The sequence below is a fragment of the Anarhichas minor genome, unplaced genomic scaffold (genome assembly GCF_050575085.1).
Source record: "Anarhichas minor isolate MPS153535 unplaced genomic scaffold, ASM5057508v1 ptg000028l, whole genome shotgun sequence".
Lineage (NCBI taxonomy): Eukaryota > Metazoa > Chordata > Actinopteri > Perciformes > Anarhichadidae > Anarhichas > Anarhichas minor.
This window is the reverse complement of record NW_027466474.1, coordinates 839,665-861,326: the sequence shown is the minus strand read 5'-3', so window position 1 is coordinate 861,326 and position 21,662 is coordinate 839,665. Positions and strand designations below refer to the sequence as shown.

General features: G+C 41.8%; 1 protein-coding gene across 5 annotated transcripts in view; it reads right to left on the bottom strand.

The window, feature by feature from the left end:
- Positions 1 to 21,662, bottom strand: part of LOC142962918 (teneurin-3) — a 121,525-nt gene that overhangs the window by 84,486 nt on the left and 15,377 nt on the right. For all 5 annotated transcript variants that reach the window (XM_076103601.1, XM_076103602.1, XM_076103603.1 and 2 more), the window contains one exon: positions 21,252 to 21,264. In XM_076103601.1, coding sequence (XP_075959716.1) covers positions 21,252 to 21,264 — 13 coding nt within the window. The remainder of the gene's footprint in view (positions 1 to 21,251; positions 21,265 to 21,662) is intronic.

The following is a 21,662-nucleotide window of genomic DNA, read 5'->3' as shown; positions in this document are numbered from 1 at the left end:
CACAACCTCCACCCTGCCCTACACACACGCACACACACTTGCAACCTAGTTGAGCAACACTTTATATTCATTAAGTGTCAAAATGGTATAACAAATAGCTGGCTTAAAAGAGCAACAGTATATCTTATTTAGGAATTATTTGGCACCAAAGAGAAATGATCAATGAGGTAGCCTTGAAGGTAACATCCTTCCACAGTTTGATCAAATTAAGCAGCAACACTAATTATTACAGAGTAGGTGAGCTTTGCACTTTTGTTTAGGTTTAGTTATAATGATCCGGCCAACTTCATAAAATGCAGGAACCAAATAAGCGTCATAACACACTAATTAAAAGCACTGCTGCCACATATCGAGATCTGGGAAAAAATAGTTTGAACTCGTTTTCGAGCAAGACTGAGAGTCTACAGTCAAGCTAGCAGTTCTGTGAGGCTGTATGAGGGCTGCATGATTATTGCCAAAATGATAATCACATTATTCATGGGTTTAGGGACAAAATATTTGTATTGCACTTTCACATTTAAATGAACAGAGCACTGCTTTCAGTCCCATGTTGTGCTACATTCCTGCCGATGTACAAAAAAAGACTGGTCCGTATTAAATTGAATGCGATCGGTAGTCGAATAATTGTGCAGCTCTTATGCACTCAGCACTTTAACTAGTAGTAGTTGACTCAAAGTACAGCTGAGGCTGATGGCAATTTCATTAGTTTTGCACATAGTTGGTCACAAGTAGGTATTTGACGAATTCAAATTTTGACTTGTCGATGCCGCTGGATGGAAAACTTAAGGGATTACCAAATGTATTACAAATCATCCTAAAGGGGGACAAGACTCTAAACTAAATGTCATGGCGATCTATCCAATGGTTGTTGAGGCATTTAACTCAAAACCACAAATGCCAACCTGCTGGTGGCGTTAGAGGAAGTTTCACCGAAGTCATTAAGATACATCGTCTGCAAAATGTCCATGGCAACTTCATGGCGGTCCATTAAACAGTTGTTGAGTTATTTCAGTCTGGACAAAAGTAGTCCAACTGTCCCACATTAAAGTTGCTAGAGCTACAACACAAGCAAGTAGAAGAAGGTCTACAAGAACAGACAAACAGTCTGTAATGATGAAAAATGATTTCTGTGAAAGGAAAATTGCAGAAAAGAACTATTGTAAATTGTACTTCATTTTAGCGCTTCACTGATCTGATGACTTCTCTTTGTCTTCAGGTTCAATCTCAGTTAAATTACAAAAAAATACATCATTTCTATCTCTTCTTAATTCCAATTAACATGTGAACTTTGTGTGGTGTTTTAGCAACTTTACACCATCACCAGTTCAAGAGAAGGTCAATGAAACATATTTCACTCAGTTCTGTGCCTTTAGTTGAAAGAATGAGCCCTAATGATGACACAGCGCCAGTATCTCATTTTCCAAATGAGAGAGAGAAAGACACAGGCAAGGTTTGCTTCTTGCTAAGAGCAAGCACCATGATAAATATCCTGAATATTTATGAAAATGAAAGAGACCGGGGAGAACAACCTCATCATTCCTGGAGCTGACTGGCTTATACATTAGAATTCCTCTCCCAAGGAGGTCAAAAGTCCAACAGCTAAATCTTTTCACTGTGCAAGACACTGAATTGTTACACGGCTACTTATTGTGACTCATTCTGGAAGAACATCAACTAAATGTTTGATATGCAAAATGTATTTTTTACTGCAGCTAATAGCATAAGTAGCAAAAAATATCATTTAGGCTAATGGTTGCAAATGCAATCATTACTATCTAATGGCTTTGATGAGTATATGTATAGTAGGCCTGTACTAATAAACCTGAGGAGCCTTTTGTCTCCATAATGGAAATGAATCTGCATCTCTCTCTTCTGCAGCTTCAGCATATGATGCGAAATTATGTTTTTCTTTTTTTCCTCAACAACAACTCCACAGATCTATTTCGATGCATTTACACGGATAAATTAGCTTAGGTGGATGTGTGTTTGTTGTTTGGGGGGGGGGGGGGGGGGTTAAATGGTGTTAACGAAGTAAGGGTAACAGAATAGCAGGGAACAGATAGCAGCCAAGTGTCGACAGCATCCATTATGCTTCTCTGTGCACGTTCCCCATTTAGCCTCTTCATATGATTCAACAGGGCTAAGCATCTCTGCAGTTTGGTTGCTGTACGTGTAAACTATGCAATTTGCGTACCGTGCCACAGCAGGCATCAATTAGCACCTCACTCACGCCTCTACATCTGAACTGCATCAATTTTGGTCCTGTACTGCTCGGAACATGATGTGAATATGTCACGACTCGACTGAAAGGAAAGGAAATGTTCAACACGGAGGAGCTCGCTTATTGCTCACCTTGGGCTTTTAAATCAAGAATAATTATCAGACATTGCGCTTCATGGTTACAGATTGAAACGGTATTCATCACTGTTGGTGGTCGATTATGTGAAAAAGTTACAGTATGATGGAGAGAACAAAAAGATAGTTTGTCTGTGAGGCACCTGGATTTACCTGTGTAACGCAAGGCCTTATTTGCACAGTTTCCACAGTATTGGAAATAAAGGATTATCCCTGAACCGTTGCATTTTTCAAACACATTCACATGGATAAAGAAATTAACTGTAATCACGGCTGCCCCAGTTACACATGCACAAAGGTCGTGGTTCTCATCATTATTATTATTCCTTGTACGTATATGTACACACACACTTTAATAAAGCTAATTCTGATTGTAACATTACGCTGCTGATGCTGAGAGTTTAGCTCACATTTTATTATACCATGGAAGTCCATCTTTAATAAATAGTGATTACAAGTTACAGGAACAGCAGATAAATTCAACAAATCACTTAGCATCCTACGCTTCGGGTGAAAATAAAATGAGAAACGTACAAAGTGACTGACTTCGACAGTGGAGTGCAGGATTAATGTCCCATCTCAGAGAAACCGTCAGTGTCTGTTTCCGTTAACCATGACTATGACCCTTCTATAACTTACTACCAATTAGTTTCAGTTGTCAAAACTAGTCCATCCATTTTTTTTCTGAAAAACAAACTGGTTTGCAGTCGTGTCTTTTGGTTGAAACAGCAGCTTCATACTGTCGTCAAACTGCTGGTTTCCCCCTCAGCAACGCACGCAGCAGAACGTGCATGACTGTGAAACGTCTCTGCGGTGGAAAACACTGATCGTCCTTCGGCTTGGGCCTAATCATGTTTGCTTTGCCTCAATTAGATAAGGGAGGTGCGTCGTCAACACACAAGCTTGCTCGTGTCTCCTCGGATGGTCCCTGTGCTTTTCCCTCCCGCACACCAAATGGCAGCAGTAGGAGGCGAAGGATGGTTCACGTTCACACCCGGCTAAGTCATTTCACACTGGAATACATCCATCAGAATTAGGATCATAAAAAAGCCAAGACGAGACTGACAATGGAAACTGAGAAGTGAAATCTGAGAGAAAAGGCGGCAGCGGGCAGCACATGGCTTAGTGAAACCATAAGTTGTCAGTTGATAAAAGGCAGCAGCTGGTTACGTTTCCTGGCTGGGCTTGATATTGTATGACCACGCTGTGTATTCTTTACTCTTGACGAGATTAAACGGCGCAATGAGTATTGATACAGCAGCAAACCCACAGTTGGCACCACAGTCTGCAGTCACACTTGTTCCCGGTGTCATATTTCAGCCATAATGCCCAATGGACTGTCACTATCTGCATACGCTTTCCTTGTGTGTATCGATAGCATCTTTCCTCTTGGCCCTTAGGGTTCTCCATCCCCAGTATATGACGGCGGAAGGTGACGGGATGCAACACGAACAAAATCTGTGCTCAAAAGATTTGAAAAAGCTGAAGCAGTGTTGCAGTTTAGAGATGCCCGGCAACAGGGACGCTAACAAATCTGGACTAACATGCAGCACGGGCAGTCAATAGACACACTTCACAGCCAATCTGCAATGCTGGACACAATCTGACACCACAGCTAATCACACAATAGCATCCTTTCTCCCCGTCAGCGCTAAAATGATATCAAGATCCGATGCTTAACGTTGAATTATGCAAATTTGATTGGATGAAATAACCATTCAACACGAGCGAGATGTGCTCTGCTTGCTCTAAAACCCTAATGTGCTCCGGACGCCGTGAAACTAATGAGCGACCTCATCCTGATGTTTATATAAGACACTGTCAATAATGTAATCCCTATGATTTAGTTAGAAATCACATCTGCCACATTCAGGTGAAGGCCACTTTGTCTCCTACATATTCATAGGCAGCAATATTGACTAAATGTCTTGTCTGGCTAAAGACAAAATGGGAAGTGTGAAACTAGAGGATCAGTTGGTGTGAATATTAGCAGAAGAGAAATGCATACAGGAGATTCTGGGATTAGCTCTGAAAGCTATATGTTAACGCAGTTTCTTCACTCAGGCCTGGACACCGACCGACACCGAGGACTTACTGTAGCAGACGTTTGGCAGACGAGCTAACAGCGGTGTACAACTTCCTGAGGTGTAAGGAGTTAGAGAGACTTTGAAGTATCCCTCGCCGCTAGTAGCTAGCGGTCAAAAACACGTCTCTGCTCTTAAGACTTCACGCTGTAAATCATACCTGTAGCGAGCTAACCTGCGGCTGCAGCGGCAGTCAGCAAAAGAGGGTCGATAACTGCAGAAACAGAACTACACGTTTACCGAGAATCCCTCGTGTTCCCAGAGTGACAATAGAATCTCATTGTCAGGTGTTTAGTCAGATAAGGTCGCACACCCAAAGGGATTAGCGTCTGCTTTTCATCAATGTAATGCTTTAAAAACAGGTTGAGCAAACGTACGGTGGATCAACCAATTTAAATGCTAAACCTCTTTCTCTCTCTCTCTCTCTCTCTCTCTCTCTCAGAAGATTGGGGCCGAGGGCTAAACACATACTGATAAACAAATCAACCTAGCTGTAAGGACTATGAGCGAGGGAAAACAAATGAATGACCCTCGCAGCTTTATTTGTACAGGGAGTACTGGGGAAATGGCGATATAGCTTGCAAAGTGTTGAGGTGAGAGGCCTTGTTTGGCGTGATAATACTTCCAGTGTCAAGTTCCTCCGCTAGAAAGAGTCATCCTGAGGCACTGTATTCAACGCTAAATATGCAAGCGGGGCTTCAGGAGTTTCGCGATAACAGCAGGAGGAGGCGATCCAGAAATGTCACCGCTTCTGGTTCAAACATAGCACAGTTGTAGCCACTTGTGTGTACAGTAACAATATGCACTGCCACTGCTCGTATGCTACGCACAGCTGTAGTTGCATCAGAAGCTGGCTGGATCGTGCCGGGAAGTGACATTACTCTTTGAGAGCAGCATAATGATCACTATCAATCTCTTCATTGTCGAGTCACATTAGTGAAATATCAGGGAGGAGTACTGGAAAGGGGAAGGAGACCGCCGAGAGACATCCTCCACCATGGCGGCATGGCAGTGCATTAATCACAGTGGCGGGACCCTCTCTGAGTCCAGGCTGAAAACTGTCAGGGCAAACACTTCATCCGATAGAGATGCTAGTGTTATGCAAAAATAAGAAAGAAAGAAAAAAACCTTTTCTGGTGTCCCAGCACATTGGCAAACAGTGCCAGCTCTCTTTGTGCGACACATAACTGCCACAGCTTTCTCATTCCAGACTCACATTTAACTTTTTTCCTCTCAGGCCATTTCAAACGCCACCGCTGATATCTTCAGTCATCTTTTTTTTTTCATCAAATACATTATTTCATAATCAGCCAGGCTCAACAAAGATTTCCCCGCTGCAGATATTCAACTCGGTCATTCTGAATGTAATAATAAGCGGCAAAGATGCTGTATTTAAAACTATAATACCACATCTGACATGCACCATGAAGCAGCTGCATGAGCGCTTTATGTCTTTCAAAGCCTATATGGAGCGCAAACCCGGAGAACTTGCAACGATTTCATCCATTAACTCCATCAATCTGCGTTTGCTCCATCAGTTTCAGTTAATGTTGACTGGCTCGGCAGTCTCTGGCTGAGAGCTGCTACAAGTGCCTTCGCTAAAAGGAAGATTTTTGGAAGTGAAACTTTTTTTTTTTTCTCTTTTCCAGTCTTTCCGTCGAGTGTAGCAGCACACATGTCATAGTCAAGTGGTTTATGAAACCACCCGTTCCCCGACTCCGCTACTGCCATCTAAATAATGAATACTCTGCCACCTGCAGTAATCCTCCAGCAGCCATCCCCAGAAATAGAACAAAGTCAGACAGAGCACTCGTTCTCTTCCCTTCACTTTTCAAAACAAATAATGCTGATTCCTGAAAAAAACACGCTCAAATTGCTCCAGCTCCAATGATAGTGCATGTTAATGACGCGCAGCTCTCACGTTCCTCAAGAAAAAAAAATATGTACTGGACTTTTGGGTTATTGCACTGATTCGACATTCTTGGCCACATCTAGGTCGTGACTTCAAAGTTTTGCTAAGTATCCATCTGAAAGCAACATCAAAGCATGGGTAAGCCAACGATTTCAAAAGGCATCAAGAGCTAACCAGAAAGGTACAGTAACTGCGAAGGGCACCTTTGGGCTTCCTATGATGGATGGTAAGAAAGAGAAAAGGCAGGAGAGTCGGGCGAAAAGAGAAATTACAGGGGAGAGAGGTGAGCTTATATGAAAGGTATCCTTAATTAGATGGAATGTTTGCCCTCTTCCACAAATTCCTTCATGTGGTGCCAGGGGAAAAAAAATACCAAAGCTGATGAGTCTTGGGAGAACTATCTGACTAAGTGGCCTTTTATTGAGGGATAAAAAGCTCCTCTTTGCCTCTGTTCCCATCCACTGCCCCTGATTATGGAATATGTGAAGGCGGATGAAAGGAGGCCCAGGAAGCCTGACGTGCCCTATTGTATGCAGATGCAATGACAGGGTCTGGCATTTGGCAGATGACACCTATGAACCGCCTTCTGAGAACTCAGCCTATTAAATGTTTGACAACTAGTCTAAAAGAAATGCTTTGGATTAAATGTATATCATCAGAGGCTAGCCTGACACTGTGCTATCATAAAAGGTTTTGTTAAATATTTGACACTCATAGGAACAAATATGTCAGACAGCATAATGTGTGGAAGTTCATCGCAGTTTTCTTCAACTTTGTGTCTGCAGCCAAACTATTATTTCAGTCTCACAGTGTTGTCAACTGTGCAGCATGCTTATCCAAATTCATATTAAACGCCCATTAAACTAGACATGAGGGGAACCTGCAAACAACTATGATCCAAACTGGTGTTATGGTTAAGCACTTCCATCAAAAAATGCGTCAAACTTTGGCACTTGCAGCAGAGTTGATTGATCAAGCGCCGCACTAATGAAAGCTGCGAGACTGAGGGAGATTAGACGACTGCTAAGCTTTGACCCTGGATGTGAAAACAGCGAGGGCTGGGGATTGCTATCATAAAGCAGCTAAATGGCTTATTTCACCTCCAGCTCTGGTAGCCACCCACCGGCATCACTGTTTGGATAATGATACCCGCAAATGTCTGCAGTAAACAGCTGAGGAACAGGGGCTACGGCCCTTACCTAGAATCATTACACGAGGTAGGGATGATCATTACCTTGTGAGCTCCGGCCACTGTAGGAAGACAACCCCATACACAGTTGTGAGTTACCAATGAAACAACAGCACAGACGTAACGCGGGCAGACACATGTTCAAAAATACTTGCACTATCAAGGGTTATGGGAAAGTTTTTGTTTTAATAATGTGGCCACCCTGCTAAGGCTACAATACTGAAGCAAACACTGAATATAACTTGATGATTACAACCACAATAGTAAAGTCAGGTTTACTATCGCCCAATATCACAAAGCATGTAAAGGGCTGTACATATAAAAACAGCAATGAGCAACATTAGAAAAACACACTAAAGAAGAATATGGCGATTATGACAGATTTTCACCAGTTAGTTTTTTTAAATACCTAATGTTATTTATTGTTATAGACTAAAAGAGCATATAAGATGCTTGGTTAGTTTACAGTGTAGTTCCACCTCGACCAGCTACAACGGTAAAATATTACATGTACCTACATATTATTGAAATGATGATCAGCAAATGAATAATAACATATATATTCACAGGGGGAAATGGGAACTAAATTAAGTCTTTTTGCTTGCAATAGTACATTTTAACAATACTTGCATTCTTCTTGCACTTAAATAACATTTTTAATGCAGGACTTTCACTTGTACCTGAGAACTTTTTACAGCGTAGTATTGCTACTATCTTTAGTAAAGGATGTGAATACTTCCTTCACTGACATTAGATGTTTGCTGCCAGTCTTTTAACAGTCTGTTGGTATTATAAATGCGTTCCTGTCTAAATTGTGGCAAATAACAGCTTCTGCAACACTGTCACTTTTTAAATCAATACGATTCAAATAGTGAATGTAATTCCATCTGCCAGCACATTCATTTTCTGGATCATTTTTTTTCTTTTTAGTTTTCAAACTTGTTTGGAGATGTGAGCAGCTGCACTGCAACTTTGGAATTTTACACATGAATGGAAACCAGCGTTTTCGCTTGAACCTAGTTGAGTGTTTGACAAGGTGAACCAAAAGCATCAAACAGCAACAAGGTCTACTTGTTATTCAAAACACAAAGGTAACTGTTAATTATATTGAATCTGTTTTCTATATCAGTATTGTGTCATTATTTTAAATGATCTACAGCTCTTCAAATTGAAGTTATCCTTTGTAATTATACAGCGTATTTCATATTTTAATTAACTTTTCTCAATAGACACTGGTCGAAGCTTTCAGGTGTGCTGATTTCTCATCCACATTATTTGACTGAGTTTTAATTAAAAACAAAGACTCGGTGTCTCCCAGATGACATCACTCTGTGGACAATTTCACAGTCACATGCTTTCCAAAAGCTTATTAAGATCATTTCAGATGTGGATATGAAGCTAATGTATGAACAGTAATATCAGCGTTGTCTTTAGAGGAAGCAGACACAAGCACCCTTTCTGCCTTTCAATCATTCATGCAGTGTTCTACGTGCATATCTTATGGATGTTATGTGGACACAAAATGTAGGCCAAACGGTACGCATATATGGTATGTATATATTCATATATGGTATGTATGTAATGTAAATACAGCATGTATGTATTCATCCATCCATCTACAGGTACAGTATATGTCTTTGGGACAGGATCAGAGTGCAAAAAAAGGTCCATACAATATATCCTTTTAGGTAAAACACATCAGTTTTTAATAACAATATATACACCGACGTTTCTTAAATGTTTCATCATGCTCACCTTGAGGGCACTTTGTGGCAATTTTCAAGTAGAAAATGCAATGATTACTGAACTAACAGGATCTTTGGGACTAAAAACAAATCAAAACACATTTGCTGATGTTTGGTTTTAACAGTTAAAGCTGCTGCTGTGGTTCATAACCGGATATGAGTTGAACATAACATGATGTCAGGAGGTCCACATGGAGAGACTCAGCACTGCCCAATAAACAAGTATCAAACAAATAGTCCTCATTCAGACATTACATAAATTAAACAGCAGCTCATCCTTTCATTACATAAATTATGGAACAGTTCATCCTGAAACCACATCATAATGCACAAAAGCCTTTGTTGGCAAAGGCTCTCGCTGCCCCTGAGGTCCTGTCATGCGTTTGCCAGTAAGACTAAGAGGAAAATAAGACTGACAGAGCTGCCTGGTGAAACACGAGATAAGAAAATTGGAACAGAAATGGTTAAGACCTCGCTGTTAATGTGAATGCAGCGCAGCGTTAGTCCACGGAGAGATCCGTGACACGAAAGCAAGCCTGTGCAAAGCATTGATAGTCCATCGTCATCCCATAATGATTTATGCTACTGAAGTTATTATTCTGATTGCACGTGTGCTGAATGTCGCCAGGAAAACATTACCTCTCCTCTACAGCATATGGAACGCAGCATGTGTGGAGGTATATTCGCCTCCTTCTCCAGGGACACAAACCCACTTTTTCAACGTAATCACCACTGACATATAAAGATGGTGGGATCCCAATATACCAACCTCCTCAGCAGCATGCCCACCCCCCCCCCCCTCAATTACCCCTTCACACTGCTCCATAGGCAAACATGACCAGAACCCTGCTATAGCAAAAAAAGAATAACAACACGAGACTGCAGCTTTAAAACTACACAACTGATCGGTGTTAAAATGAACAAATAAATGGACGATGTAATTTATCATTTCCCACTCACTCAGGCAGCTAAATATATACCTACCTTGCTCCACAACTCAGCTCATGGCCAGAAGAATAACTCATTGGGATGCCTCATAAGATGCAGTGCCCGCGGAGGACAGGCTCGTTGCATTTACCTGCTCGTATTTACCTGTAAATGTATGTGGCACTGCCACAGACTGTATGACCCTTTGCAGCACTCAGACTTATTCCTGTGTTGATGCATCTGCTCTGCTTACATTGGCCACCACTCGCTCCACACCAATTACTCTTCGTCTTTTGTAGCTATTGGTCTGCTAAGCACTTCAATCCATCTCTGTCTCCGAGGCCGTGACGTCAACCTCAAATGATTAATCAAAGGCAAGTCAACACCCAAAAGCAACACCTAGGGTACCCTGGTTGCATACATTACCCACAGTACTTCATGGATGTCAAGTTAAATATGGAACGGGTTTCTAAATAGGGTTCAGCTGTTTCTTGTGAACGAGCCAAGAAATACAAGTATAATGTCTTATCGCTCCAGTGCAGTTTAGAGAGCTTACGGCAATATACTGTATTATTGTATTTCATACAATATTAAAATCCCTCTTTTCCATTTGTTCCACATAATCAGGCAGTGCTTCTGATGATGTGAGCAAAACTATAATCATTATACCTTGTGTGTTTATGTGAAATATCACCACAAAGCCTCTCACTATCAACGTATCCAGGTGACCGTAAAGCAACTTGACCCCGCTGAAGTCCAAGCTTGTGGATGGGCTTTTGGAGCAAGTGCAAGACGCTGTATTATCACACGTGTTAGGCTGCAGTACCATTTTAAACACAACACACACACACCCCGCCCACTCATAAGAGGATCCCACAAGGGGACTGAAAGGATTACAATAGACTGTAGCTTTCTACGGACACAATAAGGCCCCGGCTAACAGAGGAGCTGCCGGAACATAGCCCTCGCAATGCATTAAACATTATTCCGCCACATCCAAGTAGTTGACAGATGCAATTCGTGTTCATCTCCAGCACAGATGTCCAGCAAAAAACAAGGATAAAATACTGTGAAAATAAACAGGATCTGTGAATGTAAGCCAGATTAGAATTTAGGTTAATTTCTTTAAAATAGGATTACAAAGAAGTTACCTGAAAGATTATGTGTAGCGATCCCCCACTGAGGCTTTACTGTATCAAGGTCCACTTCTTAAGCTGCGATGCTGCTTTGCATTGGATGTACAAATGCTCCGGATCTCCTCTTCCCACTGTTCCTGCACGAGCTACACGCTGCACAAGAGCACACTATCGCACTGGCACATGGATGGCACTCAAGCGATGTCAAAAGGGTTAAAACCTAGTGGACCGGAAAGTCACACCAGCATCGTTCTAGTTGTCAGCCACCGCTGCCTGCCGCACTTCCCCAGCAGCTCTCCACCTCCTCCTTCTCTTTCTTCTTTTCCTTTTTTTTCTCTTTTGCTCAACCTATCTCATGGGCTTCTCCCCCCTCCTTATGCGAGATGGCAGACGAGAGCGCTGGGCGATTTGCACCACTCTATCATGGATCGTGTTACGCTGTCTGGCTGTAGCGGCGGTCACAGATGATAGGCTGAGGAGCTTTTGCGTGCGTGTTTACCCCTTAAAAGAAGTAGCGGGAGAAGAGATGGAGAGGGAGGGAGGACGAGGTGGGCTGCCAGCCTTCGAACACAAAAAATCTGGAATGTTATCCAAAAAGATTATCGAGCTAGGTGACAGGCTCCGACATAAAACCTTGATGTGCATTCATATGGGAGAGCGTCACTGAGTTACTGTGCACAGACCTTAACGTGACACTTTTAAATGCTTCTCCTTCAGTTTTTACATCATCTGATAAATCACATTAAAGAACAACCCATGATTTATCTTTGTTTAGCTCATAGACATGATGAATATCCTTTGTCGGTCTTATTATTTAAATATTTCATGACATCTTAAGCTCATTAGAATACACAGTGGCGTATATGTGATACATACTGCTGCATAAAAAAGCAATATATATCCTTTGCTCACAGATGATAGAACATCAGAACAATGAGAACACCAAAAAATGATTAATTAACAGCAAACTCTTATACTCTGTCAGTGCTAAGATGAGAGCTAACGCTAAGCCGTCCTCGTTTTGATCTCGTCTTGTTGACTAGATTGTCAGCGTTGTTTGTTTACTTGTGACAGTATTTTAAAAAGAAGGCAAAATATTTGACTGGCTTTTTAAGAGAAATCTTCTCAAACTGCGGCTCCTAATCAAAAGAACATAGTTTCTTTCACACGGTCCTCTCTGAACTGAAAATGGCTGCTTCCTCGTTAGCTTCTCAAGAGGAGCGCTGGCTCTTAATAACGGGGGGTGTAAATACCGGTAAACAGTATCACTATGTCCCTCTGTTAGATGGTGCTATATCTAGTCATCTACTGCTTCCATTTTTATAAAATACATTAAAAAGAAAATCTACCAGGGAAAACAGTTAGATTGCATAGCTGCTCGGATTTTGATTGCATTATATCATCTCTGCCAAATATCAAAGATGCATACAGTGGTTGATTAAAAGAATATCAGCTACTGGCGTGTCCACGACTTTTTCCTTTGCCTGGCTGGAAAAAAATCATTATTTTGCGTCCTGGTGAAAGCGGTAATCTAACTCACCTCCAGCTGAGCACATTTCGTCAAACTCTGCCCTCTATTAGCGGCTCAGAAAACTGTCCAGGACTTTGTTTATCTGAAGGTCCTCCTGAGGCAGGCTGTGAGCGAGTCCATTTTCTCAGTTTTATGCTTCAGACATTGACAAAGTGAACTTAGAGCTGAACTCAAATTTCAACTTTAATATAAATCCATAAAGAAATCTATCTAGATAAGAATACAAATATTAGACTGACTTTACTTTAGTATAACATTTCCATAAAGCTGTGGGACTCACAAAAGACAAATATTTAAAAAAAATATGGTCTGAAATTTAACAGCAACCGCAATATCCGAAAATGTTGTCCATAATACGGTTCAAGCTCCATAAAAACTTTATCCTACCTTTCCCATAATGCAACTGGATAGCATCTTCCATTAAAACCCTCCCTGCCTCCCAAACCACACATCCAGTTTGTGACTCACGCTTCCAGTTAAGAGGTTGACTCTCAAACCCAGTCACAGATAAAAGGATTCATATCATCAGTGATGATATGACAGACACTATTATATTTCTCTGAGTGGAAGTCTGTTTTTTTAAGGATCTACAGTCTATGACCTTATCTATGAAATCATCTCTTACATGCTTCGAAAATATGACAACTGGATAATAGAATAATGAAAAACACTTCACCGTATTGTGAAGCTACCGTTACAAAATGGTTCATATACCTTAAATACAGCATTGAGTGTGAAGAGACGATGCTAGCAAAGTAAAGAAGTACCATTACCAGTATTTAGCCCTTGTTGTAGGCTTCCATTCACAGTTTTGACCCCCGCCTCCCATTCATTATTATCTATCTTTCTCAATGCCCAACACACTTTTCAAACCATTGCACCTAGTACAGGTGTTTTCACAGTCTGAGTGGTGATCCTGTGACGAGTACAGTGAATTTAGATAAATAAATTGCTGATAAAAGTCAGCAGATCTCCAGCTCCAACTCCCTGATCTCACAGCGGAACAACAGACAACTTGTGCCATCTAGGAACAGAAGCAATAAGGGAGGACTATTGTCCATGTATCACCATTACAAAATTGATATGCGATTCACGCTCTTTAAAGATGACATTTTTATCAATAACGTTTGAAAAAACTGTCTGCGAGTGGTGGCAAGAGTAACTACAAGAGCTGCAAGAGCATGACATCAGTCAAAGCATCACAGCATCGTCGTCCACGATGTGACTGTCAAGAGTTTATCAAAACAAACATTCAGTGGGTCATAAACAGCGGTATAAATCTATACTGCAAATTATTTTGAACTTTAAGCCCACAAACAAAATAATTCATTCAAGTTATGATAAGAAATGTATTATTTTTAAACACATATACTCAGTAAAAATCAATGTATGTCTAGCTTGTGTCTACGACTGTGTAAAATAAAAATGTATATGTAATCTTATGATGCACATGAAAAATAAAGCAGTTCCTCATAGATAAGTCAAATGAGTCATAGAGTGCTGCAGTGCATCATTTCTGCAAAATCAACTGGGTATTTAATAAAAAAAAAAATATATATATAAGTTATGTTGGTTCAGCAGTCGGTAATACTCCGCTTTCATTAATGACCAACAACTAAAACAGCAAAGGACTGATAAGACTTCTTTGAAGGTGGACATCAAAAGTGATGCCTCTGGGGTTGAGAACAAGGGAGAGCTTCCCACTGCAAGCACACATTGGCTCAAAGAGCTTGGTCACGCCTGTGGGCTCAAGTGGGGAAATATGTTACGAGTTTGGACCGCGGCCCTTGTAATCCAGGAGTGCCCCAGTTCCGAACGGCTTGAGTGAAATTCATATTGAGTGGCTCAAATGATTATATTCATCATCCATCCTGAAGAAACGGCATGCGAGACCTGGTATAGGACAGGCTATTTTAAGACGGAAGCATCTCTACATAAGTCATTTCAGAACACCTTGGAGATGATGTCGATTTCTAATCTTTTGAGAATAACAAACGGCCTCATTATAATTCCCACAGGGTGTGCCTTAGTGAGGTGGTAGAATTAAAGCAAGACACAGTCACGTGGATAAGTCAACGCTTTGTTCACAATATCAAAGAAAAGTGTGTACATCAGATAGGACACTGCTTTTACAATACAGTATTCGAGGAGGTATTACCATGGCGTTTCCAAAAAAACAACGAGGCACAGTGGGAATATAGTGTACGGGGGGGGCTTGGTTAGGAACACGGTAATTGGAGTTGGGAGAGTAACTGAGGACGTAGCGGGCTTGGGTTTGGTCTGTTCGGGGAATAAATATGAATCTTTTGAAATACCTGCCTTTTGACAGTCACCCGTCTGTGTTTACCCATCGCCTGTCAAAGCAGGATTACGCCAAAAGCCCACCTGGATACCGAACAACCTACAGCCAAGTAGCTCATTTTCGCCACAGCACCATGTGCAAACAAAGAGGGCGGGAGAAGGAGGAATCCGCACTGGCAAAGATGCTGCAGTCATTTTCACCCGAGTAAACAATATGGGAAACGGGCCAGCATCGTCTTCACATAATACGCTTAATTCTCCAGCTAAAGGAGGGAAACAGTCTTGTTTTCCCACTAAAGAGCTGTTGCTAAATAACGGCTATTCAACCCAGTTTCAATTTTGACATGCCAAAGCTGTCTGAGGTACTCAGTTACTGACGTGAGTGGGGGTGGTAGTTCTCTTTGCTCTCCTTGTGCTCCATGGTCTCAGTCCAGCTGGCCTTTAGAATATGGATTATGTGTTGCCGCGGCCAGGCTCTCGCTCCATGGGGGGCTGGACTGGGTGACCAGCTTCGGCGGACTCCCCACCGAGACCCCTGGGTGAGAGGACGCCGAGAGCCCCCTCGGTTCTCAAGGCTGGATCATTGAGAATGCAGCGGGTGTTTTCCACACCAGCACCATACGTCAGTGTGTGAAAGAAAACTAGCGAAATAAAAAAAATAAAAATGTTGAAAGACAGTGAAAAGGGGGATGGCGGTGGGTTGGCGGGTGGGGGGGGGGGATATCGGGGTGTGGAACAGCGAGCAAGAAGCAGAAGCAACAACCGTGATTGTGGCACAACTGCGACACTGCATCACTGCCAATCACAATGCCTGCTCAGTCGGGGAAAAAGAAAGGGGTAGGAAATAGAAAAAAGAACCTTGGGAGTGCAGCTGTGCAGCAGATTTACCTTTCAGAAAAGTCCGGGGCGATAATAAGTATCCAAATGACAGCTCTGTGCCGCTGCCTTCTCGGCTAAAGTTAACCAGAGGTCCTAATGTCGAGTGCCGGCAGCAGACACAAAGGTCTAAACAGTGGGGCGCCGAAGCAGCTAGCACAGCATAGCTAAATGGGGCAGGTGATTTCCCATCTCCTCCATTGCCCTCGAGGCTCAGCCAATCACTGCTGGGGAAAAGTGGCGCCCCAGCCTGTAAGCCAGGCAGCCAGAGTGGAAGGGCTAGAGAGGGAGCTGGAGTCTATCTGGGACCATGCATTATTCACATGCACCGCTACGGCACTAAGACCTCCACAAAAGAAAGGCCTCGGGTTCCATCAGTGCCGACTTGTTTCCAATCTATTATTGATGGCAACACTACACCCTATACTTTTCCCTGATTTACTGGATTCTATCATTGTTTCTATAATAAAGGCCATTTCCAGTAAAGTCAGAGCAAATGAGTGGAATATTTCCAAGCACGGTGCCAGTGGGTGCTACTTCCAATGAATCTTTTAGAATTGGCTTTAATTACACAAATCATGTGCAGCATTACTCAGTTACTAAAATGAAAGTTTCTTTCTGTAAGTGCGTGCCCACCCTTTTATACACAGCGAAACCTGAAACCTTTGTGCGAATCATCCATCATGTCAAAGGTAGGATTCCGTGCTAAATTAATTCCAGTGTGGAGACCTCCAGCTAGACCTAAGTGAAATAAATGAGCCATCCAATTACCACATTATGATCACATGTAGCCTCTGTAAAAAAAAATGCACTGCCAAAATGTCCCCATCAGCAACTCCCCAGTATCTAAAAGTGACAGTATGCTAATGCACAAAACCATAAAATTCTCAAAGAATTGTTTATTACTTTTAGACAGTGACTGTCTCTGTGCCCGCTTACAGTGTCATCTATTTTATTGTTTTATGTTAAAAAGGGTAAAGGGACACGGACTGAACCCTCGCAACACAGACAAGGAACTCTCATTATTTTTGCTAATATCAGACAGAGCCGTAATGAAAATGTGCACTCATCTTGTATTGTGAAATGGACCAAGAACTTTTAAAGGAGTAATGTGATGTAGCGACAGAGCAAGGCCGGTCATCAGATATTAAATGATACCACTATCAGCATGTTTATTTATAGCGTTGCATTGTATCTCAAAGCGTAATTATCCTTTTTGTTAAGAGTTTGATCAGAATATGTTACAAAAGTGGCAGCTCTTGAACTCGGAGGCAGTTGCTTTGAATTGCATGGCAATGCCCACGTTATTACCAAGCACACATCAAAGATCTCCCCTAAATCTCTGCAGGAAACACAATCAATCTGCTCAGTATGCATGGCTGGGACAGTGGGCCATCTCTCCCTTTGAGGATGTCGACGCATTTGACCGATGAGCAGTCGATCCCCCAGATTGTGGCTAATCATCATTACCGGCTGCTGAAACAATGACTTTCCTTCAGCCTGCTCGGCTTCAAGAAGGACACAAGGGATCTGCCAGTTTTTCTTATGGTGGCTTAACACTTCGAGTCTGGATTTGAGGAACTAAGGCAGACTTGGACACGACAAAATGTGCACTCTGATCATCCATCCGAGTCATCAACTATGGCCTGGCTCGCACTGTAAATCTTTCTCATGAATTAAACAGAATTCAGCGATAGGTATTGGATTTTTGGGAAAGTGTGGTAGAGTTGCCGTTTCAGTCGAGGGAATTGTATTTTATGCATTTGCAGCCAGAAAACAAATGATGTCTGCTGCATATTACTAAAAGAAAATAAAAAAATATAGAGAGAGAACAATGGGAGGAAAATGAGGACAGATGCATAGAAGGCGGTATTTGGGGAATTCTCCAAAATGGACAGCGGATTATGAAAAATGACTTCTTCCTTGCGGTGCTTAAAGGTTAGGTCTCTATTACACAGAGAGCAAAATGTCAGCAGTATCCCCTGAAAGAGTGGACTATGATATTAATGGAGAGTCCAGGGAATGGGCTTCCCCTGACTGAGTTTCCCCTCGACCAGACACATTATTCATTTAGTTGTCAGCCAGCACCTGGCGCATGTAACACTAACATCTACAAACGAAATGATGGAGAGAATACGGCCCACCCTGGTAGGCAGCCAGTGGCGAAGTGAATGTTGTTCATGAAGGACAATGGAGAGTAAAAGTACTGCTACCAGTTAATCGGAGAGCTCTTTGCCCAGGCAACTGAAGTTGTCGCCCAGGACTTATTAGCATAATGTTCAATTTTCTAGCTAATATGGTACTTTCATTTGGCTCTTAGCTACCTCCGAGTCCAAACTGAGGATGGGGGGAGGCTAAGCACAGGGGCTGTCATCAGAAACCGTAAACGAGAAACCTTGATTTAAAAAAGTGAAGACAGAATAATTCTTATCCTACGGCGTAGAGAGGTGATACATCTCCAGTGCATCCTGCGTCAGCTGACGAACTGACTCACCGTCCAAAATAAACTGTTGTTAAAAATGAAAGAAGGAAACAAGTCGTCTCTTGTTTGAGCTGGTGTAGGTACTGGTTTATATTTAGTCCTGACCGCGGACGCCCTCATCAAATGTCTCAAAGCAATCATCGAAGCATCGTTCCATGTAATCTAACCGTGCAACATCACTTAGAACACAAATGACAAAGAATGTTGTGTTGTACGGAAATATGATGAACCCAGACGGAATGACAAGACGATTTAATATATTACAGCGCGAGTCATCAGTCACATAGCCGGCACTTTATCTATGATGCAAAATGGCCTCCGCGTGAGGCATATTGTGGCGGTGGATTATTTGTGAGTAATATTCTTTTGCCGTGGTAAATATATTGTGTCATGAAGCAGAGGGGGGGGGGGAAGAAAAATTCTCTCTCAAGCTGTTTTAATGAAGTCCCAAATGTCATCCTCATACGTCTTTCAAGAGCCAACTCCAAGAGATTCCTCTAGAAGCCTGACTGTCCCTCAGTGAGTCTTCAAGTGATAAGAAAACAAGCAGCTTCAGTGAAAGGCAGCCCAACTAGGAAAACATAAAAAGTACATACCATAAAGGGGTCAGGGGCCGGGCAGTAAACAGGTGGTTTGGACTATTAAAGTCTATCTTTATGATTGGAGACGTTTGATGAATCGTTGAGGCGGCGGTGAGCTCTGATTAGGGTCGGCTAGGAATCTCTTTCGTACTGGAAAACTAGTTAAGTAAAAGAATAGTTTTGCCAACACAGTGCCAAAAATGACTTTAATCATCACCATCTTATAATTCATTTGCAATTACCCCTTACCGCTACGTTTTTATAAAGAGGCTAATAGAAAAATGGGATTTCACAGCAGCACCATTATAGTGAAAATTGTCATTCAGTGTTTTTGGTGAGTGCAGCGGAGAGCATCTGAGGCTGAGTTTAAATTAGAGCCAACACGTTTTTCTCTCAACAATAGTGAGGAGCAGAGAGAGAGTGGGGGGGGGGAGGGACATCCAATTACTGGGGTACCGTGTGTGTCATCTTGACACCACATTTGGATTTCTTCAACAATGTATTAAATACACCACGCGTAAAGGCTGCACAGCAGTAATGATTGAAAGACTTGCTATCGTAGCTATTTTTTTTGGGGGGGGGGGGGGGAATCAGTGAGCAGTTTCACATAAACAACTCAATACAATGTCAATATGTCGATATTTGTCTATTCTTTTTCTTTTAGTCGCTGTTTTTACTGCATTTGAAATCAAGCAGCAACAATACACCAACACACAGTGATACTTCCTCTTCATTTCAATGTGATTCCAATGTATTACAGTGTAGCTTCACCCGCTGCATCATTTAGAAAAATGCTAAAGAAGGGGGCGAGGGGCTGAGAGGGGGACGGGGGACGGGGGATATATGCTCGTACTATGGAACAACACTCAAAGTCGCAGTTCCTACTGGTAAAAACCATCTACCCCGACTCAAGTATATTAGCCTTTATTTGATTAAAATAATACATACTATTTTATAGTAAAAAACTGTTCTGCATGTAAATTGATATTGATTTATGTTGCCATGTTATTAGGGTTAGGGTTACAGTAAACAGCCCGTGAAGGTTGTCTTCTCTGCACAAATGGTATTCAGGAAAACGTTAAAAATGCTAAAAAAAAAAATGTGGAGGCTGCGCTGCCGAGAGTTTAATTGTGTGTGTACACTTTTCCAAAGAAACAGTTTGTCACGGTCAGCCACGGTTTGAGTTCACGTTTGGGGTCGTGCACCTGGACCGCTTTGAATTATCAGTCAAGTAACAACTTCTCAAACCAACGGGAGTATTCACCCATGTTAAAAGGTGCTTTTCTTTGTATCTTTATTCTATTCCTAGATGAAGTTAAAGTAGATTTAAAACAAGTGACACTGTCTTACATCACTATTTGACTTGTCTTAAATCGCCAAAGGGAAACTTTGCACGTTGGCAGCTCCAAATGGCAGCAAATGTGAGATTGAGCTCCGAGATATCATGTAACATGACAAGAGCAAACTGTAGGCAGAAAGCTCATGTTTGTCCAGCTGGCCTGTCTGATCACTTTAGACCAAATGATACCGAAGCGAGGAGTGAGGCATCAGATCAAACTTTGGCGAGTGCAGCTTTTCTTTGGATGGAGACTCAGTGAGTTTGTAAACAAGATGATAAAGTTTGTACAGAAAATGAATCGGTCGTTTGAGTCATTAATTTTAAGCAAAATAATAAATCAAAAAAATCATCTATGATAAATCTTTGTGTTTTGGACCGTTTATTTAAAGATGTCACTTTGGGCTTTGGGAAATTGTGATGACACTCAATAGACTAAACCATGAAAGAATTCATTTAAAAAAAATGATTGGGGGATTAATTGATAATGAAAGGAATTATTAGTTGCCAACTTAGATTGTGAACATAATTAAAAAAGACATAAGCTGAGTTCTGATTGATCAATGTCTTTTAGTAGAGATCAGTTTAAAACTGTAACATTGGTGTGTGATGAGGATGTACAGTACATTGTTTGAGTGAGCTTGTGTATTAGCAATTTGTTTTTGTCAATTCTGTAGTACGTTATTTGTTATGTTTTATGTTTTCTCCAATTCCATTTTCAAAACAATGAACTTCAAACTTGAAAGAGGACGAGGACTCTCAGGAGAAGAACGTCTTCTTCAGAGACTGAGAACACGATGGCGGCTCGTCTTTGACGACAACCAGAATGGACATACTGTAAGTCACAATATTGTTTTGCTATACTAGCTTTTTAAATGGATTCTTTGGACCATAACCCATTCTGTTCCCATCTAGCTCTTCCTAACCTTTAGAGCTGCCATGCAAAACCCCGCAGACAGCTTCTTCGGGTAATGTAGAAAAAGACAATAGGTGGAAACTGCTCTAACCTATTTGCCAAATGGTCTGTCATCTAATGCCCCGGTGCTGCTCTGTTGTCTAATCCTACTGCTGAGGCCTCTAAAAGGATACATCGGTCTAATAAGATGAATGGGCTTTGACCCTGAAGCTGCTAAAAGCCAACCTGGCCAATTTATCTGAGTGACCTCTACTCTTGGCAGAGACGTCCCTCACCTCTCTTGGAAGCCTT